Source organism: Heptranchias perlo, chromosome 9 (assembly GCF_035084215.1).
Source record: "Heptranchias perlo isolate sHepPer1 chromosome 9, sHepPer1.hap1, whole genome shotgun sequence".
NCBI lineage: Eukaryota > Metazoa > Chordata > Chondrichthyes > Hexanchiformes > Hexanchidae > Heptranchias > Heptranchias perlo.
In genome coordinates, this window is record NC_090333.1 from 392,185 (window position 1) to 419,796 (window position 27,612).

General features: G+C 50.5%; 1 protein-coding gene across 1 annotated transcript in view; it reads left to right on the forward strand.

Moving 5' to 3' along the window:
* erich3 (glutamate-rich 3) overlaps window positions 1-21,529 on the forward strand; it is a 57,609-nt gene extending 36,080 nt beyond the window's left edge. Inside the window, exons 13-15 of the mRNA XM_067990847.1 lie at window positions 6,543-6,695; window positions 12,204-18,296; window positions 21,261-21,529. Coding sequence (XP_067846948.1) covers window positions 6,543-6,695; window positions 12,204-18,265 — 6,215 coding nt within the window. The 3' untranslated portion in view covers window positions 18,266-18,296; window positions 21,261-21,529. The remainder of the gene's footprint in view (window positions 1-6,542; window positions 6,696-12,203; window positions 18,297-21,260) is intronic.
* The last annotated feature ends 6,083 nt before the right edge of the window (window positions 21,530-27,612 follow it).

Sequence of the window (27,612 nt, forward strand, 5' to 3'; positions counted from 1 at the left end):
AATGAGTTAATTGTGAACAATTGTTTTCGATGTGTGTTTGTGTAAGGGCTGTGGTGAATCTCATTAAAATGTGCATCAGCGCTCAATAAATATTACATAGTGTTTTACAGTCCAGAAACAGGCCATTCGGCCCAACTGGTCTGTGCCAGCGTTGATGCTCCACACGAGCCTCCTCCCTCCCTACTTCATCTCACCCTATCAGCATATCCTTCTAATCCTTTCTCCCTCATGTGTTTATCTCACTTCCCCTTAAATGCATCTATTCTATTTGCCTCAACTACTCCTTGTGGGAGTGAGTTCCACATTCTCACCACTCTCTGGGTAAAGAAGTTTCTCCTGAATTCCCTATTGGATTTATTAGTGACTATCTTAAATTGATGGCCCCTAGTTTTGGTCTCCCCCACAAGTGGAAACATTTTCTCTACATCTACCCTATCGAACCCTTTCATGATGTTAAAGACCTCTAAAGAAAGGAGTCCCAGCCTGTTCATCCTTTCCTGATATTTATAACCTCTCAGTTCTGGTATAATCCTTGTGAATCTTTTTTGCACCTTCTCCAGTGCCTCGATATGCTTTTTGTAATATGGAGACCAGAACGGTTCTACCCTTCTGTTCCTTTCTCCCTCATGTACTTATCTAGCTTCCCCTTGAAATATGAACTAATGGAGTCAAATAGTGGATCGTAGGAGATAGGGACATAGGAACAGGAGTAGGCCATTCAGCCCCTCGTGCCTGCTCCGCCATTTGATAAGATCATGGCTGATCTGTGATCTAACTCCATATACCTGCCTTTGGCCCATATCCCTTAATACCTTTGGTTGCCAAAAAGCTATCTATCTCAGATTTAAATTTAGCAATTGAGCTGGTATCAATTGCCATTTGCGGAAGAGAGTTCCAAACTTCTACCACCCTTTGTGTGTAGAAATGTTTTCTAATCTCATTCCTGAAAGGTCTGGCTCTAATTTTTAGACTGTGCCCCCTACTCCTAGAATCCCCAACCAGCAGAAATAGTTTCTCTCTATCCACCCTATCCGTTCCGTTAATATTTTATAAACTTCGATCAGATCACCCCTTAACCTTCGAAACTCCAGAGAATACAACCCCAATTTGTGTAATCTCTCCTCGTAACTTAACCCTTGAAGTCCGGGTATCATTCTAGTAAACCTACACTGCACTCCCTCCAAGGCCAATATGTCCTTCCGAAGGTGCGGTGCCCAGAACTGCTCACAGTACTCCAGGTGCGGTCTAACCAGGGTTTTGTATAGCTGCAGCATAACTTCTGCCCCCTTGTAATGGGGGCAGAAGTTATGCTGATGAGGAATAAATGAATCTTGGAGAGTAGAGCGAGACAGGCTACCGATTGGCTATCGCCCGTGGAACACTTCTGCCTAAGCCCAATTTATGTCCCCGTTGAGTTCCTTCCTGGTGATAATTAACACACCCCCATGTCCGTTTGAAATACTTTCTTTTTTCTGCTATCTCAACAAAACGGGTTAACCCGTTAGTTAACGTTTTTTTTAAACCAGGTTAACAACTTAGCCAAAATAGCACACTGAGGAATTTCATAGGAAGAATGTGCAAATTCAAAGTTCCTGTAAATCAAAACTTTCTGCTAGAGTTAACTTACAAATTGCACTTAAATACACAGGACTGTTACCATAGAAACCATTTTATTGAGGATTAAGAATCTGCTAGATTTGAGCAATCAGATCTCTTCACACCAGGATTAATCCAGGATAGAATCTAGACTTTAAATTTAGAGGAAAACATTAGATTGCTTTTGCTGTGAAAACACGACTAAACAATAACCCTGTGAGACAAGTCCCCTATCATTTGTAGGCCTCTCGGTTTGAGGTTCTAGCTCCCATCCCTCAGTGCATCGACTCTCAGATCCTCACCTTTGTTTACAAGGCTTTCTCCTTCCTGCAGCAGACTCCTCTCACTCTCCCTCCCTCTTCGGGCCTTCTCCAACTCTGCTCTGCTGTGTGTTGTTCTCTTCCCCCCCCCTCTCCTCTCACTCTCCCTCCCTCCTCGGGCCTTCTCCAACTCTGCTCTGCTGTGTGTTGTTCTCTTCCCCCCCCCTCTCCTCTCACTCTCCCTCCCTCCTCAGGCCCTCTCCAGTTCTGCTCTGCTGTGCGTTGTCCTCTCCCTAAATCCTCTGCACTGCTGCACTTCCTTCAAAGGCCTTCTTATGGTTTAGTATCTTTGAACTCACCTTCAGGCAGACGGACTTATTTTCGCTCCTCTCCTGCTCAAACTTAACCCCAACCCCCTGCCCAACTGTGAAACTTTGGAATGTCTTTGCTACGTTAAAGTTGCTGTATAAAGTGCAAACTATTGTAATAAACCTCCAACAACAACAAAAATTTGCATTTATATAGCGCCTTTAACGTAGTAAAACGTCCCAAGGCGCTTCACAGGAGCGATTATCAAACAAAATTTGACACCGAGCCACATAAGGAGATATTAGGACAGGCGACCAAAAGCTTGGTCAAAGAGGTGGGTTTTAAGGAGCATCTTAAAGGAGGAGAGAGAGGGAGAGAGGGGGAGAGGTTTAGGGAGGGAATTCCAGAGCTTAGGGTCTAGGTAGCTGAAGGCACGGCCGCCAATGGTGGGACGATGGAAATCAGGGAGGGACGAGAGGTGAGAATAAAGCTCCTCAGCTTATTCTTTAACTGAGGAACCAAGGTGAGGGGTGGAAACTCAGGATAGAGGAAAGCCCAGCGAGGTTCTGAAGAGTAAAGCTGAAGATGAGGGACGCCAGGCTTGGGTTTGGAAGGGTGAAGGTTTTATGGAGAAAGGAAAAGTCGAGAATTCCACTGTTGTTAACCCAAATCTCCTATAATGTAAACAAGGAAAATGGGCTGGTTGAGGGCAGCTCTTCAACAGCTGGAAATAGCAAAGGCATTGGTTGAGTGTTTCTGCAGCAGATGAGCTGAGGCAGCGGAACCCTTACGTTTGAAGGGCAGTTTTACGTTGTGCTGTACATTCTAAGTAATTCTAACAGGCCATTCGGCCCGACTGGTCCATGCTGGTGTTCATGCTCCACACGAGCCTCCTCCCACCCTACTTCATCTCACCCTATCAGCATATCCTTCCATTCCTCATTGTGTTTATCTAGCTTCCCCTTAAATGCATCTATGCTGGTCGCCTCACCCTTACCAATGATACGTGGAACCCTCACCTTTTAAATTGCAGTGGCTGCAATGCTACATTTCTATAAGGTAACCACAAGCTACGATTCACATTTGTATTGTATTATATTGTATACAAACCAGGTGAATTATGCCATTCGCTTTTTGTACCTTTCTTGATATACTTTGGTTTTCTTTCCGCCTGCTCAGTGTGGGGTGTTGTGTATTGGCGATTCCCTTCATGTCTTATTTTTTGCAATTATGCACCAAGTGTTAAACTGGAAGCTGTCATTCATCACGCAATGTGCAGTCAAGCCTCCATCATCCGTTGTAACAGAGTGGATTCCCCATTTGGATCCTGGGAGTTGGTTGGTGATAATGTAGTGCAGTGGCTATGGTCACTGGACCCAGTGAAACCTCAGAGGTGGTGAGTTCCAATCCCACCAGGTCCAGTTGTGAATCGAAGTCAATAAAATCTGGTAACCCGTGGTCTGGCACCAGGGGAAAGACACCGTTTGTTGTAAAAACCCAACTGGCTCACTAATGCCGTTCAGGGACGGGACCCTGCCCTCCTCACCCGGTCTGGGCCTACACGTGACTCCAGTCCACGCATCACGTGGTCGCCTCTTAATGCCCTCTGCAATATAAACTCAAGAAGAAGGCCCACCACCTTCTCAGGGGGCAGCCAAGGGATGGGCAATAAATGCCAGCGACGCCCACATCCCGAGAATGAAGAAACAAACAAATGAAGAGTCGCCAAATTCTGGGTGCTCAGATTTGGCGGACTGTAACACTCTAGGCTCGGGAACAAATAGTTTTATTTGTTTCGTAAACGAGAGATGGACTATAAATAAGGAAAGAAGCTTCGACAAAATGAGGCAAGACTTGTTCCTGGGAAAAATAGGAGTGTGGATAATGGGGATTCTGTGATATATATGTGTGTTTATATATATATATATATATATATATGTATATATAACACACACTAGCTATAGCTATTACCTATCTTCTCTTGTAAGTTAATGATGTAGATTTACTGTCTTATTCAAGTTTGATTGTACTTTAAATTTTCTGATGCAGCAATAAATGCAAAGTGTGGGCAGTTGTTTATGAAGTTAGTCTTTTTAATATGCAAATACTCTCATTATTGAGAGACATGTTATCACGAGAACGTACTCGTGATAAAAGGTACATAATACAAATAACACGACTGAAAAAAGTAAGGGTCGGGGAAAGTACTTTTGTTGCAAAGTATCCCCCCGTTAGTTATCTCTAGGAACATTAGGGACAGGAGGAGGCCATTCAGCCCCTCGAGCCTGTTCCGCCATTCAATTAGATCATGGCTGATCTGTATCTTAACCCCATTTACCCTCCTTTGCTCCGTATCCCTCGATACCCTCACCCAACAAAAATCTATCGATCTCAGTCTCGAAAGCTCCAATTGACCCCCAGCATCCACAGCCTTTTGGGGGAGAGAGTTCCAGATTTCCACTCCCCTTTGTGTGAAGAAATGCTTCCTGACATCACCCCTGAACGGCCGAGCTCTAATTTTAAGATTATTCCCCCTTGTTCTGGACTCTCCCTCCAGAGGAAATAGTTTCTCTCTGTCGACCCGATCAAATCCTTTAATCATCTTAAACACCTCGATTAGATCACCCCTCAATCTTCTAAACTCGAGGGAATACAAACCAAGTTTATGCAACCTGTCCTCATAATTTAACCCTTTCAGCCCCGGTACCATTCTGGTGAATCTGCGCTGCACCCCCTCCAGGGCCAATATATCCTTCCTGAGGTGCGGTGCCCAGAACTGAACCCAGTCTCCAGATGGGGTCTTTTCCTCTCTCTTCCCGGTGCTGATTCCTTGCGGGAGCATGATGCCACAGGCACCAGTAGATCTCTGGTCGCCTCACTGAACTCGAAGTCGTCAAACATTAATCAGACAGTAAGTGACAGCAGAGAAGTGGGGGGGGGGATACGGTGTGAGTGATCTCAGCTGAGCTGAATCCGGCCCTCACCAGATGACCACACTGTGCTGTCCAGATGGATAGTGGTCAGGAAACAAGGAAGTTTTGCTAAACCGTTATAAATCAGTGTTTAGGCCTCAGCTGGAGTATTGTGTTCAATTCTGGGCACCACACTTTAGGAAGGATGTCAAGGCCTTGGAGAGGGTGCAGAGGAGATTTACGAGAATGGTCCCAGGGATGAGGGACCTCAGTTATGTGGAGAGACTGGAGAACGTAAGAAAAGGGAGCAGGAATAGGCCACACGGCCCCTCGAGCCTGCTCCGCCATTCAATAAGATCATGGCTGATCTTCGACCTCAACTCCACTTTCCCGCCCGATCCCCATATCCCTTGATTCCCCGAGAGTCCAAAAATCTATCCATCTCATCCTTGAACATTCTCAACGACTGAGCATCCACAGCCCTCTGGGGTAGAGAATTCCAAAGATTCACAACCCTCTGAGTGAAGAAATTCCTGGGAAAAGCTGGGATTGTTCTCCTCAGAGTAGAGAAGGTTAAGGGGAGATTTAATAGAGGTGTTCAAAATCATGAAGGGTTTTGATAGAGTAAATAAGGAGAAACTGTTTCCAGTGGCAGGAGGGTCGGTAACCAGAGGACACAGATTTAAGGTGATTGGTAAAAGAATCAGAAGGGGAGATGAGGAGAATTATTTTTTACGCAGCGAGTTGTTGTGATCTGGAATGCTCTGCCTGAAAGGGCGGTTGAAGTAGATTCAATAATAATTTTTAAAAGGGAACTAAATACTTGAAAAGGAAAAATTTAGAGGGCTACGGGGAGAAAGCGGGTGAGTGGGACTAATTGGATAGCTCTTTCAAAGAGCCGGCACAGGCACGATGGGCCGAATGGCCGTCTCTTGTGCTGTACGATTCTAATTTACATCAAAAGTACTTGACCCTTTCTTCACCCCCTCCTTTTAAATTAGTTTTCTCGTAACTCGCATGTGTTGGGAGACTGAGAATACGTGTTAAGAAATCAGTCCATCGATTTGCCGAACCACTCCTCGTTATTGCTGCATATGGTTTTCCACTGGCTGACCGCACGGTCAGTATTTACTGATGGTGTTAAAAGTGTTGACGTGTATCTCTTCACATGTGCTGTCAGCGTGAACTGTGTGACATTGTTTTGCTGATGAGGGAGGGGAGGAAGGTCAGCTTCCTCATTTCAAACTACTGCAGACCCCGACGAGCAATTGGCCGTAGCATCTAATCTCCAACTTCGCCTTGTTTTTTTGCGATTTTTCTGTTTTTGCGATTTTTTTTTTTTTTTTCCCCCCCCTCCCCCGTCCCTTGATGACTCCGATCGGCTTACGTTCCATCCACGATCGACTTCTCTCTCTCTCTCTCTCTCTCTCTCTCTCCCCCCCTCCTCCCTTTCGCGGTATCACAGAGGAATACAAGTCAGTTCAGGACAAGATCGCAGACGCTATAAGAGGGGATCGAGGCTGCGATTCTGAGCCCGAGCCCAGCGATTCGAGCACGGAGGAGGAGGAGGAGGAGATAGCAAGCGATACTGAAAAAGGATCTGCACAAAATCCGGAGAGTAAGTTACACACTTTCCCTTACACTGGTCTTCGGATCACATTGCAAACAGTTAAATTATTAAAGCAAAGTGCAGACTGTGGGAAGGGAAAGACTTGCATTTATACAGCGCCTTTCACAACCTCAGGACGTCCCAAAGCGCTTCACAGCCCATTAAGTATTTTTGAAGTCTAGTCACTGTTGGAATGTAGGAAACGCGGCAGCCAATTTGCGCACAGCAAGATCCCACAAACAGAAACATGATAATCTCTTTTTTTTAGCGATGTTGGTTGAGGGATAAATATTGACCAGGACACCGGGGAGAACTTCCCCCCCCCACCACCGCTCCTCTTCGAAATAGTGGCCGTGGGATCTTTTTTACGTCCACCTGAGAGGGCGGACGGGGGCCTCGGTTTAACGTCTCATCCGAAAGACGGCACCTCCGACAGCGCAGCACTCCCTCGGTACTGGCACCGGGAGTGTGCAGCCCTGGGTTTTTGTGCTCAAGTCTCTGGAGTGGGGCTCGAACCCAAGACCTTCATGATAAAGGGGCGCGAGGGCTGCCCGCTGAGCCACAGCAGTGCTACCCACTTAAACCACCTTCACATCTAGCCTTTAACAACGTACCACATGAAACGCTCAAATCTCTGGGGATTCAAGTTAAGTTTTGGGAATGGATAAGAAAGTGCCCGAAAGGCAGGAAGAAGCCGTGAGTGTTTGTTAGAGGACTTGAGTCAGAGCGAGTGGGCATTCTGAGCGGGGCATCTGAGGGCTCGGTGCTGGGCCCAATACTGTGTCTAATTTATATAAATGACTTGGATTCAAAACCTCAAGTGGTCGCACTTGCAGATGAGACCAAACTAGGAGGGTCAGTGCAATCGGAAGAGGCAGCTCAGAAATTACAGAGCGGGGACACAAGTTTAAGGTAATTGGCAAAAGAATCGGAGGGAAGATGAGGAGACATTTTTTATGCTGTTTGTTCTGATCTGGAACGTGCTGCCTGAAAGGGCGGTGGAAGCAGATTCAATAATAACTTTCAAAAGGGAATTGGAGAAAATTGCAGGGACATGGGGAAAGAGCGGGGGAGTGGGACTAATTGGACAGCTCTTTCAAAGAGCCGGCACAGGCACGATGGGCCAAATGGCCTCCTTCTGTGCTGTTATGAGTCTATGATATTTACATAATCGATATTCCAACAAGACTCAAGAAGCTCAACACTATCCAGGATCAGCATCCCATCCCCTAAATTAAACACCCACTCCCTCCCCCACCTTAAACACCCACTCCCTCCCCCACCTTAAAGACCCACTCCCTCCCCCACCTTAAACACCCGCTCCCTCCCCCACCTTAAAGACCCACTCCCTCCCCCACCTTAAAGACCCACTCCCTCCCCCACCTTAAAGACCCACTCCCTCCCCCACCTTAAACACCCGCTCCCTCCCCCACCTTAAACACCCGCTCCCTCCCCCTTAAACACCCGCTCCCTCCCCCACCTTAAACACCCACTCCCTCCCCCACCTTAAACACCCGCTCCCTCCCCCACCTTAAACACCCGCTCCCTCCCCCACCTTAAACACCCGCTCCCTCCCCTTTAAACACCCGCTCCCTCCCCCACCTTATACACCCGCTCCCTCCCCCACCTTAAACACCCACTCCCTCCCCCACCTTAAACACACGCTCCCTCCCCCACCTTAAACACCCGCTCCCTCCCCCACCTTAAACACCCACTCCATCCCCCACCTTAAACACTCCCTCCCTCCCCCACCTTAAACACCCACTCCCTCCCCCACCTTAAACACCCGCTCCCTCCCCCACCTTAAACACCCACTCCATCCCCCACCTTAAACACCCACTCCCTCCCCCACCTTAAACACCCACTCCCTCCCCCACCTTAAACACCCACTCCCTCCCCCACCTTAAACACCCACTCCCTCCCCCACCTTAAACACCCACTCCCTCCCCCACCTTAAACACCCACTCCCTCCCCCACCTTAAACACCCACTCCCTCCCCCACCTTAAACACCCGCTCCCTCCCCCACCTTAAACACCCACTCCCTCCCCCACCTTAAACACCCGCTCCCTCCCCCACCTTAAACACCCACTCCCTCCCCCACCTTAAACACCCACTCCCTCCCCCACCTTAAACACCCACTCCCTCCCCCACCTTAAACACCCGCTCCCTCCCCCACCTTAAACACCCACTCCCTCCCCCACCTTAAACACCCACTCCCTCCCCCACCTTAAACACCCACTCCCTCCCCCACCTTAAACACCCACTCCCTCCCCCACCTTAAACACCCACTCCCTCCCCCACCTTAAACACCCACTCCCTCCCCCACCTTAAACACCCACTCCCTCCCCCACCTTAAACACCCACTCCCTCCCCCACCTTAAACACCCACTCCCTCCCCCTTAAACACCCGCTCCCTCCCCCTTAAACACCCGCTCCCTCCCCCACCTTAAACACCCACTCCCTCCCCCACCTTAAACACCCACTCCCTCCCCCACCTTAAACACCCACTCCCTCCCCCACCTTAAACACCCGCTCCCTCCCCCACCTTAAACACCCGCTCCCTCCCCCACCTTAAACACCCGCTCCCTCCCCCACCTTAAACACCCGCTCCCTCCCCCACCTTAAACACCCGCTCCCTCCCCCACCTTAAACACCCGCTCCCTCCCCCACCTTAAACACCCGCTCCCTCCCCCACCTTAAACACCCACTCCCTCCCCCACCTTAAACACCCGCTCCCTCCCCCACCTTAAACACCCGCTCCCTCCCCCACCTTAAACACCCGCTCCCTCCCCCACCTGAAACACCCGCTCCCTCCCCCACCTTAAACACCCGCTCCCTCCCCCTTAAACACCCACTCCCTCCCCCACCTTAACATTCACTCCCTTCACCACCGGTGCACTGTGGCTGCAGTGTGTACCATCCACAGGATGCACTGCAGCAACTTGCCAAGGCTTCTTCGACAGCACCTCCCAAACCCGCGACCTCTACCACCTAGAAGGACAAGAGCAGCAGGCACATGGGAACAACATCACCTGCACGTTCCCCTCCAAGTCACACACCATCCCGACTTGGAAATATATCGGCCGTTCCTTCATCGTCGCTGGGTCAAAATCCTGGAACTCCCTTCCTAACAGCACTGTGGGAGAACCGTCACCACACGGACTGCAGCGGTTCAAGAAGGCGGCTCACCACCACCTTCTCAAGGGGCAATTAGAGATGGGCAATAAATGTATATACAGCACTAGAAGCGATGTGCTAGTATATCAACAACTAGCACAACTGGGGTTAGATGAAGTAGGGAGGGAGGAGGCTCGTGTGGAGCATAAACACCAGCAAAGACCAGGTGGGCCGAACGGCCTGTTTCTGTGCTGTAAATTCGATGTAACTCTTTGCAACAGCTGCACAAAACATGATGACCTCGGGAGTGGTCTGGGATCCCCTTTGTGCTCCCCTCGGTCAGCCGCTCCAGTTTAAAAACCTAGATCCTTTGCGGATGGGTCCAAGAAGCTGCTATGAAGTGATTTGGGTCTTTCGTATTCAATATGGGGATCCAGCGTCTCCAGCATTTCTGTCCTGCTCCCTTCTTGTGACCCCCCCCCAGAAGTGTGAAGCAAAAGTAAAGTGCTTTTTTCCACCTCCCCCGCCCTTATTTCTCAGCCGGTGACCGAAGGCCGTGCTCCGCACGTCTGCCACCTGCAGAAACCCATCACCTCAAACCAGCTCCTGAGAAATCCACGCCCTTAGCCTCATTATTCTTTGCCTCAGTGTTGAGTGCCCCGTTCTCGTCCCTATCAGAACACACCCCGACTTGAGATGCTACAATCGGGCCCCCCCCCTGCCCCTGGGTGGGTAAGGGGACAATCAGCTGGGGGTTCTCTATTCCTGATTTACCCACTTCCCCGGCCAATATTTATCCCTCAACCAACACCACTTAAAAAAAAAACAGATTGTCTGGTCGTTTATCACATTGCTGTTTGTGGGATCTTGCTGTGCACAAATTGGCTGCCGCGTTTCCTACATTACAACAGCGACTGCACTTCAAAAAAGTACTTCATTGGCTGCAAAGGGACATCCTGTGGTCATGAAACTCAGCCAATGAGTTGGAGGCGGGGCGGGACTTACGGCAGGACTCACAGCAAACAGTCTATTTCACAGCAAACATTTAAACAGAGACTCTATGACTCTACAGTAAACAGGACTCGTGGCCGAAACTACAGCAAAGTCTCCCGATAAAAGCAGGCTTATTTCTCCGGCAAAATGCAGTGAGCGGGGGATAATTACATAACACAAATTCTGTGCGTAAAATCAATCCCAGCAGTGCGGACTCCAGGCGTGATTGACAGGGTAATTACCCAATCATCTCCACTCGGGCCGGGAATAGTGGGGGCATTATATGCGGCCGATGTGAAAGGTGCTTTTTTTTTTCATTGTGTAAAGTTAAAAATAAAGAGACAATGCATGACTTTAAAATGGGGCCTGAATCATGTCTGAGTGTCCTGGTCCAACTATCTCCCGCCCGCCACCTGAAAATAACGCTTGGCCCTGACTCCGTGTGAGCCACAGCACTAGAGGAACTCCTGTGGCATTGCTCATGGAAAGTCCGAGGACATCCCAGGGCTGTTAATCAACGAAATGTGACAGGGAAAAAAACTGACACTTGCAGAAAGTATATCCACAAACATTTAGTGTGTAAATGTCACCAAGACTGCCTACTTCCAACTCTGTCCCTGCCTCAGCCCAGCTGCATATAATGCCCCCACTATTCCCCGCCAGAATGGAGATGATTGGGTAATTCCCCCGTCAATCACACCTGGACACGGCACTGCTGTAAGTGACTGGGATTGAAACCCTCATCCGTGCCTTTGTTACCCCTGGACTCCACTATTCCAATGCTCTCCTGGCCGGCTTCCCATCTTCCAGCCTCCATAAACTTGAGCTCATCCAAAACTCTGCTGCTCGTATCCTAACTTGCACCGAGTCCCATTCACCCATCACCCCTGTGCTTACTGACCTACACTGGCTCCTGGTCCGGGAACGCCTCGATTTTAAAATTCTCAGCCTTGTGTTCAAATCCCTCCCTGGCCTCGCCCCTGCCTATCTCTGTAACCTCCTCCAGCCCTACAATCCTCCGAGATCTCTGCGCTTCTCCAATTCTGGCCTCTTGCACATCCCCGATTTTAATCGCTCCACCATTGGCAGCCGTGCCTTCAGCTGCCTCGGCCCTAAGCTCTGGAATTCCCTCCCTAAACCTCACCGCCTCTCCCCCTCTCTCTCTCCTTTACAAGGATCCTTAAAATCCAACTCTTTGACCAAGCTTTTGGTCACCTGTCCTAATGTCTTCTTATGTGGCTCGGTGTCAAATTTTGTTTGATAATCGCTCCTGTGAAGCGCCTTGGGACGTTTTTACTACGTTCAAGGCGCTGTATAAGTGCAAGTTGTTGTCATTGTAAACTGTAGAAATGGCAAAATGACTGCTTTTCGTGACCATCCAACATCATTCCTGTAATTTGTTTCAGATGAGGTCCCATCAGCCACACAGGACGCAGGAGAGATGTCGACAGATGCAGAACTATTGGTGGGAGAATTAACAGCGCCATTATCAAATGGATGTGTAAATTCTCGGGAACTGACAGCGACACTGGGACTGAAAGGGTTAACAGGCCAACGCACCGATCCTGTTGAAGATTCCACCACAGGAGGGGGGCCAGCGAAGATCAGGGTGAGTGGAGGCACTGCATCTTCCTCTCTGAATGAAGAGCAAGACGACAAAGAGAGCTCTGAAGAGCTTCCATCCACTACCAGGAACGCAAAAGGACCAGACTCTGAGAACAAGAAAGTGCTTTTGGACTCACCGGCACGAATAGAACAAGAAATGGAGGAAGAAGAAAGAGGAGGAGAACGAAGACTCCACGAAGAAAAGGGCATCGAGATCAAAGGCGAGAACACCTCGGATGGAGAGGAACGTAAAGCCGGAGGAGTTGGAGAGACCGAGGCCTCGAGATCGGAAGGTCGAGAGCTGGCTACGCGCGTCCGCACGGCGCAAACCGGAAAATCCGAGGAACGCTCGGATATAGCAGGCAATGTGGAAGTTTGGGGTGCACCAGAGAACGAAATGCAGATGGTGTCAGCGGTGAGCTCAGTTGTGTCTGTGGTACAGCTCCTGAGTTTGGAAGTGTTTGGGGCAGGTCCTGATGCAGAAGAAACGAAATATGTCGGAAAAGAGGAAGACGGGACAGTACAATCAGGTGACACCTCATCGGTGGATTCCATCCTCCATGTCAGAGAAAGGGCAAAGGAAGAACCTAATGTGGATCAAGAGGAATCGGTAATAAAAAACCAACCAGAGGCTACTAGAGTTAACTTGGGTCAACCAATATCCTCGCCCAGTGATTCACCAACTGAGCATGAGGGCGAAGGTGAAACTCTGGCTTCTTTTGTACCGACAGGAACCGAACTCGAGATACAGGAGGTTCGGACAGCAGGTAACCTCCTCAATGCAGTGCCGAAAGCCAGTGAACAGGAGACACCTCCAATCGATCAGATAGGCACTCCCAGAACGGAATCAGGAGACACTGTGGAGGCGTCAGTAAGCGAATCGAAGTCGAGAGCCACTCCAGATGCGGTGAACGAAACCCGCAAAGGAACGGGATCGGAAGAGCTGAAGGCGGCAGCAGCGTTAGAATTGAAAGATGCAGATGTTGGAAAGGTGCAGGCCGCGCCAAACGGGAAACCCGCCGAGCGCAAATCGACAGCTCGGACCGATGAAGACCCTCGAGGAACTCCCAAGAACGGACTCTTGTTGCAAGAGCCTCCGAGGCTCGACATTGAGTCCGAGGTGAATGTTCCAATGGGAAAAGGACTGGGTTCCACGCCAACTGGAAGTTGCCAGGAAGCCAGCAGAGGTGATCCTGAGGTGACCATTAGTGATCCGGGACAGATCCCTTCCAAAGTTGAAGATGGAGTAAGCACTGTAGACGCAGTAGAAGAACGATTGGAGGACAAAGAGGCTGAGGTAGAGTTTGAAGTAAAAGTGGAGGCAACTGATAAGGAGAATTCCAAATCTGAAAATATGGAGATGGAAAGCAGTGATGGAGATATCGGGCCAATGCAGCCAGGACCTCAGATTGAGGAATCCAGAGCGGGGTTGGAAGTTCCCGTTCTCTGTGCGTTGTCTCAAGCTCTTATGGGCCAGGCCGTGATAAGCCCAGATGCTGCTCCTGAAGCAGGTCCAGAAGTACAGATAGAAGAGGCGGAGATGGATGGTGAAACGGAAGAGGAATTTGCTGCTCCTGCGACTGAGTCCGAGGGTCCCAAAGCGAAGAAAACCGAAGCAAGTTCAGAAGGAATCGCCGGGGCGGTAGATTTGAGAAGCCCGAGAGTGGGGGCCGAGGAAGGTGAAGAAACCAATGCTGAAACGGAGGGAGATTCACAATTACGAGTACAGAAAACGGCGGCAGCTTTTGTGAGGTACCTTGCGGTCCATGCACTAATTGAAGGAGAGAAAACCCAAACAGGATCTGGAGAGCAGAACGTGCCAGAACTGGAGGCAAAGGAGGATTCAGAAGCTTTAACAGATGAAGGTGAAACTCGCTCGTTTGCAGGGACCGAGCAGAAAGACGAGGGAGGTGCAAAATTACAAGAGGAGGAGGCAGTTTCAGAAGATGAGCCTGAAACCCACCCTCTGAAGGACACGATCGACCCGCAGGGGCTCAATGGGGGAGATCAGATGGACACGGAAACTCAGGTATCAAAAGTCGGGGCAAAGCAAGAAAATGGAACCGGGGAATCGGAGGCACCTTTGGGACGTCTGACACCGGAGGCGAGGATACTGTCAGAAGGTGTTGGAGTCGAATCCGATGAGGACCAAGGATTCAGCGGCATGGAGCCCGAAGTTTCATCGAAAGATTCTGCGGCTGAAAGGCACAGAGTGGAAGAGTCCGAAGCAGAGGAGACTGAGTGCCCTCCGCCAGCAGAGGAGATTGAAACTGATGTGGGCTCGGCTAAACCACCAGCAGAAACTAAAGTAAAGGGAATTGGGGAAAGGTTAGTAACTCAAAGAGTGGAGGTATTGGTGCACACACAGTACGGGGAATCGATAGAAACACAGGACGGGGAATCGATAGAAACACAGGACGGGGAATCGATAGAAACACAGGACGGGGAATCGATAGAAACACAGGACGGGGAATCGATAGAAACACAGGACGGGGAATCGATAGAAACACAGGACGGGGAACCGGTGGTAGAAACACAGGACGGGGAATCGGTGGAAACACAGGACGGGGAATCGGTGGAAACACAGGACGGGGAATCGGTGGAAACACAGGACAGGGAATCGGTGGAAACACAGGACAGGGAATCAGTGGTAGAAACACAGGACAGGGAATCGGTGGAAACACTGGACGTGGAATCGGTGGAAACACAGGACGGGGAATCGGTGGAAACACAGGATGAGGAATCGGTGGAAACACAGGACAGGGAATCGGTGGTAGAAACACGGGACAGGGAATCAGTGGTAGAAACACAGGACAGGGAATCGGTGGAAACACGGGACAGGGAATCAATAGAAACACAGGACGGGGAATCGGTGGAAACACTGGACATGGAATCGGTGGAAACACAGGACAGGGAATCGATAGAAACACAGGACGGGGAATCAGTGGTAGAAACACGGGACAGGGAATCGGTGGAAACACTGGACATGGAATCAGTGGAAACACGGGACAGGGAATCGGTGGCGGAAACACGGGACAGAGAATTGGTGGCGGAAACACGGGACAGGGAATCGATAGAAACACGGGACAGGGAAACGGTGGTAGAAACACGGGACAGGGAATCGGTGGCGGAAACACGGGACAGGGAATCAATAGAAACACGGGACAGGGAATCGGTGGCGGAAACACGGGACAGGGAATCGATAGAAACACGGGACAGGGAAACGGTGGTAGAAACACGGGACAGGGAATCGGCGGAAACACGGGACAGGGAATCGGCGGAAACACGGGACAGGGAATCAGATGTAGAAACACAGGACGGGGAATCGATGGTGGAAACACAGGACAGGGAATCAGATGTAGAAACACAGGACGGGGAATTGGTGGTAGAAACACGGGACAGGGAGTCGGTGGTGGAAACACAGGACAGGGAATCAGATGTAGAAACACGGGACAGGGAGTCGGTGGTAGAAACACGGGACAGGGAATCGGTGGTGGAAACACGGGACAGGGAGTCGGTGGTGGAAACACGGGACAGGGAGTCGGTGGTGGAAACACGGGACAGGGAATCGGTGGTGGAAATACGGGACAGGGAATCGGTGGTAGAAACACGGGACAGGGAGTCGGTGGTGGAAACACGGGACAGGGAGTCGGTGGTGGAAACACGGGACAGGGAATCGGTGGTAGAAACACGGGACAGGGAGTCGGTGGTGGAAACACGGGACAGGGCATCGGTGGCGGAAACACAGGACAGGGAATCAGTGGTAGAAACACGTGACAGAGAATCGGTGGAAACACGTGACAGGGAATCGGTGATGGAAACACAGGACAGGGAATCAGATGTAGAAACACAGGACGGGGAATCGGTGGTAGAAACACGGGACAGGGAATCAGTGGAAGCATGGGATAGGGAATCAGTGGTAGAAACACAGGACCGGGAGATGATGGTAGAAACACGGGACAGGGAATCGGTGGCAGAAACACAGGACAAGGAATCGGTGTCAGAAACACGGGAAAGGGAGATGATAGTAGAAGCACAGGATGGGGAAACAGTGGCAGAAACACAAGCCAGAGAAACAGTGGCAGAAACACAGGACAGGGAATCTGCAGCAGAGACGAAGGGCCAGGTTCCTAGGTTAGAAACATGGGACAGGGAGGGAGAGGCAGAAACACGGGACAGGGAGGGAGAGGCAGAAACACGGGACAGGGAGGGAGAGGCAGAAACAGGGGACAGGGAGGGAGAGGCAGAAACACAGGACAAAGGGGGAGAGGCAGAAACACAGGACAGGAAGCCTGGATCTGAAACACAGGACAGGGAGGGAGTGGCAGAAACACAGGACAGGGAGGGAGTGGCAGAAACACAGGACAGGGAGGGAGTGGCAGAAACACAGGACAAGGAGGGAGTGGCAGAAACACAGGACAAGGAGGGAGAGGCAGAAACACAGGACAAGGAGGGAGAGGCAGAAACACAGGACAAAGGGGGAGAGGCAGAAACACAGGACAGGAAGCCTGGATCTGAAACACAGGACAGGGAGGGAGTGGCAGAAACACAGGACAGGGAGGGAGTGGCAGAAACACAGGACAGGGAGGGAGTGGCAGAAACACAGGACAAGGAGGGAGTGGCAGAAACACAGGACAAGGAGGGAGAGGCAGAAACACAGGACAAGGAGGGAGAGGCAGAAACACAGGACAAAGGGGGAGAGGCAGAAACACAGGACAGGAAGCCTGGATCTGAAACACAGGACAAGGAGGGAGTGGCAGAAACACAGGACAAGGAGGGAATGGCAGAAACACAGGACAAGGAGGGAGTGGCAGAAACACAGGACAAGGAGGGAGAGGCAGAAACACAGGACAGGGAGCCTGGATCTGAAACACAGGACAAGGAGGGAGTGGCAGAAACACAGGACAAGGAGGGAGTGGCAGAAACACAGGACAAGGAGGGAGAGGCAGAAACACAGGACAAGGAGCGAGAGGCAGAAACACAGGACAGGGAGCCTGGATCTGAAACACAGGACAAGGAGGGAGTGGCAGAAACACAGGACAAGGAGGGAGTGGCAGAAACACAGGACAAGGAGGGAGTGGCAGAAACACAGGACAAGGAGTCTGGGTCAGAAACACAGGACAAGAAGCCTGGATCTGAAACACAGGACAAGGAGTCTGGGTCAGAAACACAGGACAAGAAGCCTGGATCTGAAACACAGGACAAGGAGGGAGAGGTAGAAACACAGGACAAGAAGCCTGGATCTGAAACACAGGACAAGGAGGGAGAGGTAGAAACACAGGACAGGGAGGCAGTGACGGAAGCCCAGAATAGCCATGCAGGGGAGGACACTAAGAGCCAGGAAGCAGTGGAAGAAATCCGGGATCGGGAGGCTGAGGGGGAGCGTGAAGTGGAGAGGAGGAGAGGAGAGGAGGTGACCCGAGGAGATTGCGCCAGCGAGACGAGGAGCCGCGTCCATATTCCCACCCAGCGGACCGTAGGACGCTGGAATGGCCAGAATGTGGAGCCGATTATCCCCGAGGATCCGGTCGATCCACTCCCACCAGAGGCAGCGACAGCCCAATCTGCGAACCCGGAATATGGGCTGGTGGAGGCGACCGACCCGGGAGCTGCCGCAACCAAACCTGTCCGGCCATCGTCGGACCGCCGGGAAGACACCAAAGCGACTTTCGTCGACCCGAGCCGGGGCACGGCGAGCTCGACGGAGATTAAACCAGAGGCCGAGGGGAGTTCAGACCCCGACCTCGTGATTCGTTTGACCCCTGCAGCCCAGGATGGGGAAGGTCCGTCAGTTGAGGGAGAGGCCAATGCTGGACAGCCTCCTGCGAGACTGCGGACTCGGCCGAATCACAACCTACCCTGACCCCCGGGGGGTCTCCCCAGAGACTTCGATGGTACGTACTGACAACGCAGCACTTCACTTAAATTCAGCGCCCTCTATGCTCTCCTCTCTTCCCTTTCATTCATTCTCGGGAAGTCTGCCCTCTCGGGTGGCCGTAACAGATCCCACGGCACTATTTCAAAGAAGAGCAGGGGAGTTCTCCCCGGTGTCCCGGCCAATATTTATCCCTCAACCGACATCACTGGTCATTATCACGTTGCTGTTTGTGGGATCTTGCTGTGCAAAAATTAGCTGCTGCGTTTCCTACATCACAACAGTGACGACACTTAAAAAGTACTCAGTTGGCTTTAAATCACTTTGGGACGTCCTGGGGTTGTGAAAGGCACTGTGTAAATCCAATTTCTTTCATTCTTTTACCCTTTCTCTTTCTCTCTCTCTCTTTTCTCTTTCTCCTTTCCATTTCACCTTTCTCTCTCTCTCTCTTTCTCTCTTTCTCCCTCTCTCTCTCATTCTCTCTCGTTCTCTTTCTCTCTCTCTCGCTCTCTCTCACACGTTCTCTTTCACTTTTTTTCTCTCTCTCTCTTTCTCTCTCTCTGTCTCTCTGCCTCTGAAGGACCTAACAAGCCATTCAGTTGTCCACAGGAAGGCTCACCACCGCATTCTCGGTGGACAATAAACGCCAAGCTTGCCAGCGATGCCCGTATCCCAAGAATGAATGCAAAAAAACAGTTTTCCTATATAAACTATCTTATATATATATCTCTGTGGGGTCCCCTCTTAATCACCTCCTGTACAGAGGAAGCCTCCGAAAGCTTGTGAATTTAAAATAAAATTGCCGGACTATAACTTGGTGTTGTAAAATTGTTTACAACCTCCTGTACAGGCCAAAATGTCCAAAGCCCTGAGTTTCCTCGGAGGTGCTCCGAGGGGTTTCCTGGCTTTTCTCTGCCCCACTTTCAGGCTCTAAGTGTCTCCCTTGTGATGCAATGTCCACACATGGGGCTAAAAGGGTTAGATTACGAGGACAGGTTGCACGAACCAGGTTTGTATTCCCACGAGTTTAGAAGATTAAGGGGTGATCTAATTGAGGTGTTTAAGATGATTAAAGGATTTGATAGGGTCGATAGAGAGAAACTATTTCCTCTGGTGGGAGAGTCCAGAACAAGGGGGAATAATCTTAAAATTAGAGCTCGGCCGTTCAGGGGTGATGTCAGGAAGCATTTCGTCACACAAAGGGGAGTGGAAATCTGGAACTCTCTCCCCCAAAAAGCTGTTGAGGCTGGGGGTCAATTGAAAATGTCAAAACTGAGCTTGATTTTTGTTAAGTAAGGGTATTAAGGGATATGGAACCAAGGCGGGTAAATGGAATTGAGGTACAGATCAGCCATGATCTAATTGAATGGCGGAGCAGGCTCGAGGGGCTGAATGGCCTCCATTTGTTCCTTTGACACGAGGGATTTGATGCCTGGCTCTTGTCTGCTCCACACCTTCAGGCTTTAAGTGCCTCTCTTGTGCCTCAGTGTCCACACAAGGCAGTTTGGCGCTCTCTGTGCGACTGTTGTTTTCGATGTTAATGCTGTCCATTTAGGAACAAAAGATGAGCAAAGTAAGCAAAGAATTCGCGAAGCCCCAATTAAAGAGCTCGAGTCACCCAGAGGAGCGAGAGACTCTGAGCCGGGACTAAATCCAGAGATGTACTGGGAGGGTCTGTCACTGTGTGAAATCATTCAGCCTGGTTGATGAAAATTACATTGGGAATTCAAACTGATTCAGCACAAGAACAGGAGCAGAACTGTTCCGTCAGAGCTGAGGTTTAGACCCAAACTTTATTAAAATACTCTCGTACAGTTAACAGTGACCAAATACAACAACGGATGTCACACTGAGTGACAGCACATTGAGAACGAGGCAGTGTATCATAGGTGGGATTGCTCCAAATTCATCACTCGATACACCAATGAAATGTATGGAAATAAGAGAAAGAAAGACTTGCATTTATATAGCGCCTTTCACCACCTCAGGACGGCCCAAAGTGCTTTCCAGCCAATGAAGTACTTTTTGAAGCGTACTCACTGTTGTAATGTAGCGGCCAAGTTTTGCACAGCAAGATCCCACAAACAGCAATGTGATAATGACCAAATTATCTGTTTTAGTGATGTTGGTTGAGGGGTAAATATTAGCCCAGGACACCGGGGAGAGCTCGTCTGCTCTTCTGCGAAATAGTGTCATGGGATCTTTTACATCCACCTGAGAGGGCGGACGGGGGTCTCGGTTTGACGTCTTATCCGAGAGACGGCCCCTCCGACAGTCCAGCACTCCCTCAGTGCTGCACTGGGAACGTCAGCTTGGATTATGGGCTCAAGTTTCTGGAGTGGGACTTGAACCCACGGACCTTCTGGCTCAGAGGCGAGAGCACTACTGCTAAGCCAGTGCTGATACCCAAGTCCTGTGCTATTTGGTGCAAGGTGTGCTCATTTTGGGTACAGGCCAGTGCCTTGTAAGAACACAGTACTAGTGAGACAACGCCGAATCTTTTCATAGAATCTTACAGCACAGAAGGAGGCCATTCGGCCCATCGTGCATGTACCGGCTCTTTGAAAGAGCTATCTAATTAGTCCCACTCCCCTGCCCTTTCCCCATAGCCCTGCAAATTTTTCCTTTTCAAGCATTTATTGAATTCCCTTTTGAAAGTTATTATTGAATCTGCTTCCACCGCCCTTTCAGGCAGCGCATTCCAGATCAGAACAACTCGCTGCGTAAAAATAATTTCTCCTCATCTCCCCTCTGGTTCCTTTGCCAATGATCTTAAATCTGTGTCCTCTGGTTACCTGCCACTGGAAACAGTTTCTCCTTATTTACTCTATCGAAACCCTTCATGATTTTGAACACCTCTATCGAATCTCCCCTTGACCTTCTCTGCTCTGAGGAGAACAATCCCAGCTTCTCCAGTCTCTCCCCGTAACTGAAGTCTGCGTCCTTTTTGTCTCGCCATTTCCCCTCACCTTTTGTCTTCCAGGTGCTTCTGCGGTGAGGCAGAGAGAGAGAGAGAGAGTCGGGGCACCAGGCGGACGATCTAACCCAAAGCTCCAGGAACGCGCACAAGCATTCTGCAACTCATTGTTCTCCTCACCGTAGATTCCCGAGGCTCCCGAGGAGCCCAGTGGTGTCTGCTCAACGAGGAGCGGTTTCTCCTCTCTTCACACTTCCAACGTTGAAACCTTGACCGCTGAGAGAACCTATCAGTAATACCCTCTCGCTCGCTAACCTGGGGCGTGGAGTCAGAACGTTGCCTCTAAACGTTTGTGTTCTGTTACGCTCTGTAGCATGTGAATAAAAGCTAGTTGCGCGGTTAACTTATTGGGAAATATTTGATGCGTGAGTGATGTTAAGTGCAAGCCATTCGTTAAGGGACATTGTAAACAAGTTCATGAAGATGTCCCCCAATTGCGATGCTGTCGCACTAGTGCTATGTTCTCATCACCTCCAGCGCTCGCTGACCTTACATTGGATCCCGGTCCAGCAGTGCCTTGATTTTAAAATTCTCGTCCTTGTTTTCAAATCCCTCCCTGGCCTCGCCCCTCCCTATCACTGTAACCCCCTCCAGCCTTACAATCCTCCGAGATTTCTGCACTCCTCCAATTCTGGCCTTTTGCACATCCCCGATTTCCATCGCTCCACCATTGGCGGCCGTGCCTTCAGCTGCCTCGGCCCTGAGCTCTGGAACTCCCTCCCTAAACCTCTCCGCCTCTCCACCTCTCTCTCCTCCTTTAGGACGCTCCTTAAAACCCACCTCTTTGACCAAGCTTTTGATCACCTGTCCTAATATCTCATTATGTGGCTCGGTGTCAATTTTTGTCTGATAATCGCTCCCATGAAGCACCTTGGGACGTTTTACTCTGTTAAAGGCGCTATATAAATGCAGGTTGTTGTTGATTGGTATTTCAAGTGAAATCGTAAAAATGTTCTAAAAACACAGATTGGAGGAGCTGTCCTTCTACAGCTCCCAAGGGTAAAGGTGCTGCCTGATATAATTCTAACTGATACAGACTAGAACATCCCACCTTCAATTGCTTGGCTCAGTGGGTAGTACTCTCGTCTCAGAGTCAGAAGTTTGTGGTTTCAAGTCCCACTTCAGAGACTTGAGCACATATAAGATTGTGAAGGGGCTTGATCGGGTGGATGCGGTGAGGATGTTCCCAAGGATGGGTGAAACTAGAACTAGGGGGCATAATCTTGGAATAAGGGGCTGCTCTTTCAAAACTGAGATGAGGAGAAACTTCTTCACTCAGAGGGTAGTAGGTCTGTGGAATTTGCTGCCCCAGGAAGTTGTGGAAGCTACATCATTAAATAAATTTAAAACAGAAATAGACAGTTTCCGAGAAGTAAAGGGAATTAGGGGTTACGGGGAGCGGGCAGGAAATTGGACATGAATTTAGATTTGAGGTTAGGATCAGATCAGCCATGATCTTATTCAATGGCGGAGCAGGCTCGAGGGGCCGATTGGCCTACTTCTGCTCCTATTTCTTATGTTCTTATGTAATCCAGTGCCTGTACCGAGGGCGTGCTGCACTGTCGGAGGTGCCGTCTGTCGAATGAGATGTTAAGCTGAGGCCCTTCGTCCTGTATAGCTGGCACTATTTGAAGAAAAGCAGGGGCGTTCTCCCGCTGCCCTGGCCAGCACCAACAAGAAGAGTTTAACTGTCCGTTCACCTCACTTGCTGTTAGCGGGATCTTGCCGTGCGCAAATTGGCCTACAGCAATTCATTGGATGCAAAGCACTTTGGGATATACTGAGTACATCCAAAAAACTATTGCTGTAAAAACTATTTCCTGTGGTGGGTGAATACAGAACAAGGAGCACAATCTTAAAATTAGAGCTCGGCCGTTCAGGGGTGAAATCAGTAAGCATTTTCTCATACAAAAGGTAGTGGAACATAAGAACGTAAGAAATAGGAGCAGGAGTCGGCCACACGGCCCCTGGAGCCTGCTCCGCCATTCAATCCGATCATGGCTGATCTTCAACCTCAAAACTCCACTTTCCCGCCCGATCCCCAGATCCCTTGATTCCCCTCAATCTCAGCCTTGAATATAGTCAATGACTCAGCATCCACAGCCCTCTGGGGTAGAGAATTCCAAAGATTCACAACCCTCTGAGTGAAGAAATTCCTCCTCATCTTTGTCGTAAATGGCCGACCCCTTTATCCTGAGACTATACCACCGAGTTCTAGACTCTCCAGCCAGGGGAAACAACCTCTCAGCATCTACCCTGTCAAGCCCCCTCAGAATCTTATACTTTTCAATGAGATCACCTCTCATTCGTCTAAACTCCAGAGAGAATAGGCCCATTCTACTCAATCTCTCCTCATAGGACAACCCTCTCATCCCAGGAATTAATCTAGTGAACCTTTGTTGCACCGCCTCTAAGGCAAGTATATCCTTCCTTAGATAAGGAGACCAAAACAGTGTGCAGTACTCCAGGTGAGGTCTCACCAAAGCCCTGTACAACTGTAGTAAGACTTCCTTACTCTTGTACTCCAACCCCCTTGCAATAAAGGCCAACATGCCATTTGCTTTCCTAATTGCTTGCTGTACCGGCATGCTAACTTTTTGTGTTTCTTGTACGAGGACACCCAGATCGCTCTGAACACCAACATTTAATAATTTCCCACCATTTAAAAAATTCTATTTTTCTATTCTTCCTACCAAAGTGAATAACCTCACATTTCCCCACATTATACTCCATCTGCCACTGGAACTCTCTCCCCCAAAAGGCTGCGGATGCTGGGGGTCAATTGGAGCTTTCAAGACTGAGATCGATGGATTTTTGTTGGGTGAGGGTATCGAGGGATACGGAGGAAAGGAGGGTAAATGGAGTTGATCAGCCATGATCTGATTGAATGGTGGAACAAGCTCGAGGGGCTGAACGGCCTCCTGCTGATCCTATCTTCCTATATAAGATGGCTTCAGTGTTTAGATTCTCTGGGCGTGCCCTGGTTACCAGCGTGATGTCGCTGACGTTAAACTTGTGTTTATTAATGCGGTGAACTAGGCCCAGTGTAAAGCAGAGTGAGCCTCCCTCGTCCTGACCCCTGATTCTGGTTCCTTTCGCACCATTGCTGCCGTGTAGTGTGAGGTGAAACCGTTTCACCTCAGTGAACAATGGTAGTGTAAATGAGCCCGCTGGGACACGATTCCCACCACACTTTTGTTACTAGGTTTGCACGATGCTAGTGATTGCATTTTGCCCTGTGACACGGGGCGGGGGGGGGGGGGGGGGAGGGGGTGAAGTTGAATTTTGCGAAGTTTAAATACAAGCTGCAGCTTCTATTATGCCTTGGAATGAGCAGTCTGTAAACTCAATGTGCCACTGAAATGTACCTGTTTATACAAGAAAGTGCTTGCATTTATATAGCGCCTTTCACAACCTCAGGACGTCCCTCGGTGCTTCACAGGCAATGAAGTACTTTTTTGAAGTGTCGTCACTGATGTAATGTAGGAAACCCGGCAGCCAATTTGCACACAGCAAGATCCCACAAACAGCAATATGATAATGATCAGATAATCTGTTTTAGTGATGTTGTTTGAGGGATAAATATTGGCCCCAGGACACCGGGGAGAACTCCCCTGCTCTTCTTCGAAATAGTGGCCGTGGGATCTTTTACATCCACCTGAGAGGGCAGACGGGACCTCGGTTTAACGTCTCATCTGAAAGACGGCACCTCCGACAGTGCAGCACTCCCTCAGTACTGACCCTCCGACAGTGCAGCACTCCCTCAGTACTGACCCTCCGACAGTGCAGCACTCCCTCAGTACTGACCATCCGACAGTGCAGCACTCCCTCAGTACTGACCCTCCGACATTGCAGCATTCCCTCAGTACTGACCCTCCGACAGTGCAGCGCTCCCTCAGTACTGACCCTCCGACAGTGCAGCACTCCCTCAGTACTGACCCTCCGACAGTGCAGCGCTCCCTCAGTACTGACCCTCCCACAGTCAGCACTCCCTCAGTACTGACCCTCCGACAGTGCAGCATTCCCTCAGTACTGACCCTCTGACAGTGCAGCGCTCCCTCAGTACTGACCCTCCCACAGTCAGCACTCCCTCAGTACTGACCCTCCGACAGTGCAGCACTCCCTCAGTACTGACCCTCCGACAGTGCAGCATTCCCTCAGTACTGACCCTCCGACAGTGCAGCGCTCCCTCAGTACTGACCCTCCCACAGTCAGCACTCCCTCAGTACTGACCCTCCGACAGTGCAGCATTCCCTCAGTACTGACCCTCCGACAGTGCAGCACTCCCTCAGCACTGACCCTCCGACAGTGCGGCGCTCCCTCAGTACTGACCCTCCGACAGTGCGGCGCTCCCTCAGTACTGACCCTCCGACAGTGCGGCGCTCCCTCAGCACTCACCCTCCGACAGTGCGGCGCTCCCTCAGTACTGACCCTCCGACAGTGCGGCGCTCCCTCAGTACTGACCCTCCGACAGTGCGGCGCTCCCTCAGTACTGACCCTCCGACAGTGCGGCGCTCCCTCAGTACTGACCCTCCGACAGTGCTGCACTCCCTCAGTACTGACCCTCCGACAGTGCAGCACTCCCTCAGTACTGACCCTCCGACAGTGCGGCGCTCCCTCAGAACTGACCCTCCGACAGTGCAGCACTCCCTCAGTACTGACCCTCCGACAGCGCGGCACTCCCTCAGTACTGACCCTCCGACAGTGCAGCACTCCCTCAGTACTGACCCTCCGACAGTGCAGCATTCCCTCAGTACTGACCCTCCGACAGTGCAGCACTCCCTCAGTACTGACCCTCCGACAGTGCAGCACTCCCTCACTACAGCACTCCCTCAGTACTGACCCTCCGACAGTGTAGCACTCCCTCAGTACTGACCCTCCGACAGTGTAGCACTCCCTCAGTACTGACCCTCTGACAGTGTAGCACTCTCCCAGGACTGACCCTCCGACAGTGCAGCACTCTCCCAGTACTGACCCTCCGACAGTGTAGCACTCCCTCAGTACTGACCCTCCGACAGTGCAGCACTCTCCCAGTACTGACCCTCCGACAGCGCGGCACTCCCTCAGTACTGACCGTCCGACAGTGCAGCACTCCCTCAGTACTGACCCTCCGACAGCGCGGCACTCCCTCAGTACTGACCCTCCGACAGCGCGGCACTCTCCCAGTACTGACCCTCCGACAGTGCAGCACTCCCTCAGTACTGACCCTCCGACAGTGCAGCACTCCCTCAGTACTGACCCTCCGACAGTGCGGCGCTCCCTCATCTGGAGACTGGGTTCAGTTCTGGGCACCGCCCCTCAGGAAGGATATATTGGCCTTGAAGGGGGCGCAGCGCAGATTCACCGGAATGATACCGGGGATTAAAGAGTTAAAGTATGAGGTAAGGTTGCACAGACTAGGTTTGTATTCCCTCGAGTATTGAAGATTAAGGGGTGATCTAATTGAGGTGTTTAAGATGATTAAAGGATTTGATAGGGTCGATAGAGAGAAACTATTTCCTCTGGTGGGAGAGTCCAGAACAAGGGGGAATAGTCTTAAAATTAGAGCTCGGCCGTTCAGGGGTGATGTCAGGAAACATTTCTTCACACAAAGGGGAGTGGAAATCTGGAACTCTCTCCCCCAAAATGTAGATGCTGGGGGTCAAATAAAATCTTCAAGACTGCGATCGATAGATTTTTGTTGGGTGAGGGTATCGAGGGATACGGAGCAAAGGAGGGGAAATGGAGTTGAGGTACAGATCAGCCATGATCTAATTGAATGGAAGAACAGGTTCGAGGGGCTGAATGGCCTCCTCCTGCTCCTAATATTCCTCTAACTCCTTTCAGATATCCCAAAGCAAGAGGGCAGAGAGCCAGCGTTGTGAGGGCAGATCTCGGCTCGGCTCCAGAAAGTATTTCTTTACACAGTGGGTGATCAGCAGTTGGGTGAGGCCAGGATGGACTGTTGATCTCGGTCTCACAGGCCTCGTGGAAGAACCAGCTGGATGGGATAATGGGAAAGATGGTTGGGCTGGTCGACACAAGATCGGCCGCTGAGGGAGGCCATTCGGCCCATTTTAGTTCATCCATCAAGAAAAAAGAAAGACTTGCATTTACATTGTGCCTTTCACGACCTCAGGATGTTCCAAAGCACCTTACGGTTTAAGTCCTTCTTTGACGTGCAGCCTGTTGTAATGTGGAACCCCCTTTGCTCTTCTTTGAAATGGTGCTGTGGTACCTTTTACGTCCACCGTAAAGAGCAGACAGGGCCTTGGTTTAAGAGTCTCATCTGACAGTGCAGCACTCCCTCGGTACCACCCTCCCTCAGTACTGTCCCTCCGACAGTGCAGCGCTCCCTCAGTACTGACCCTCCGACAGT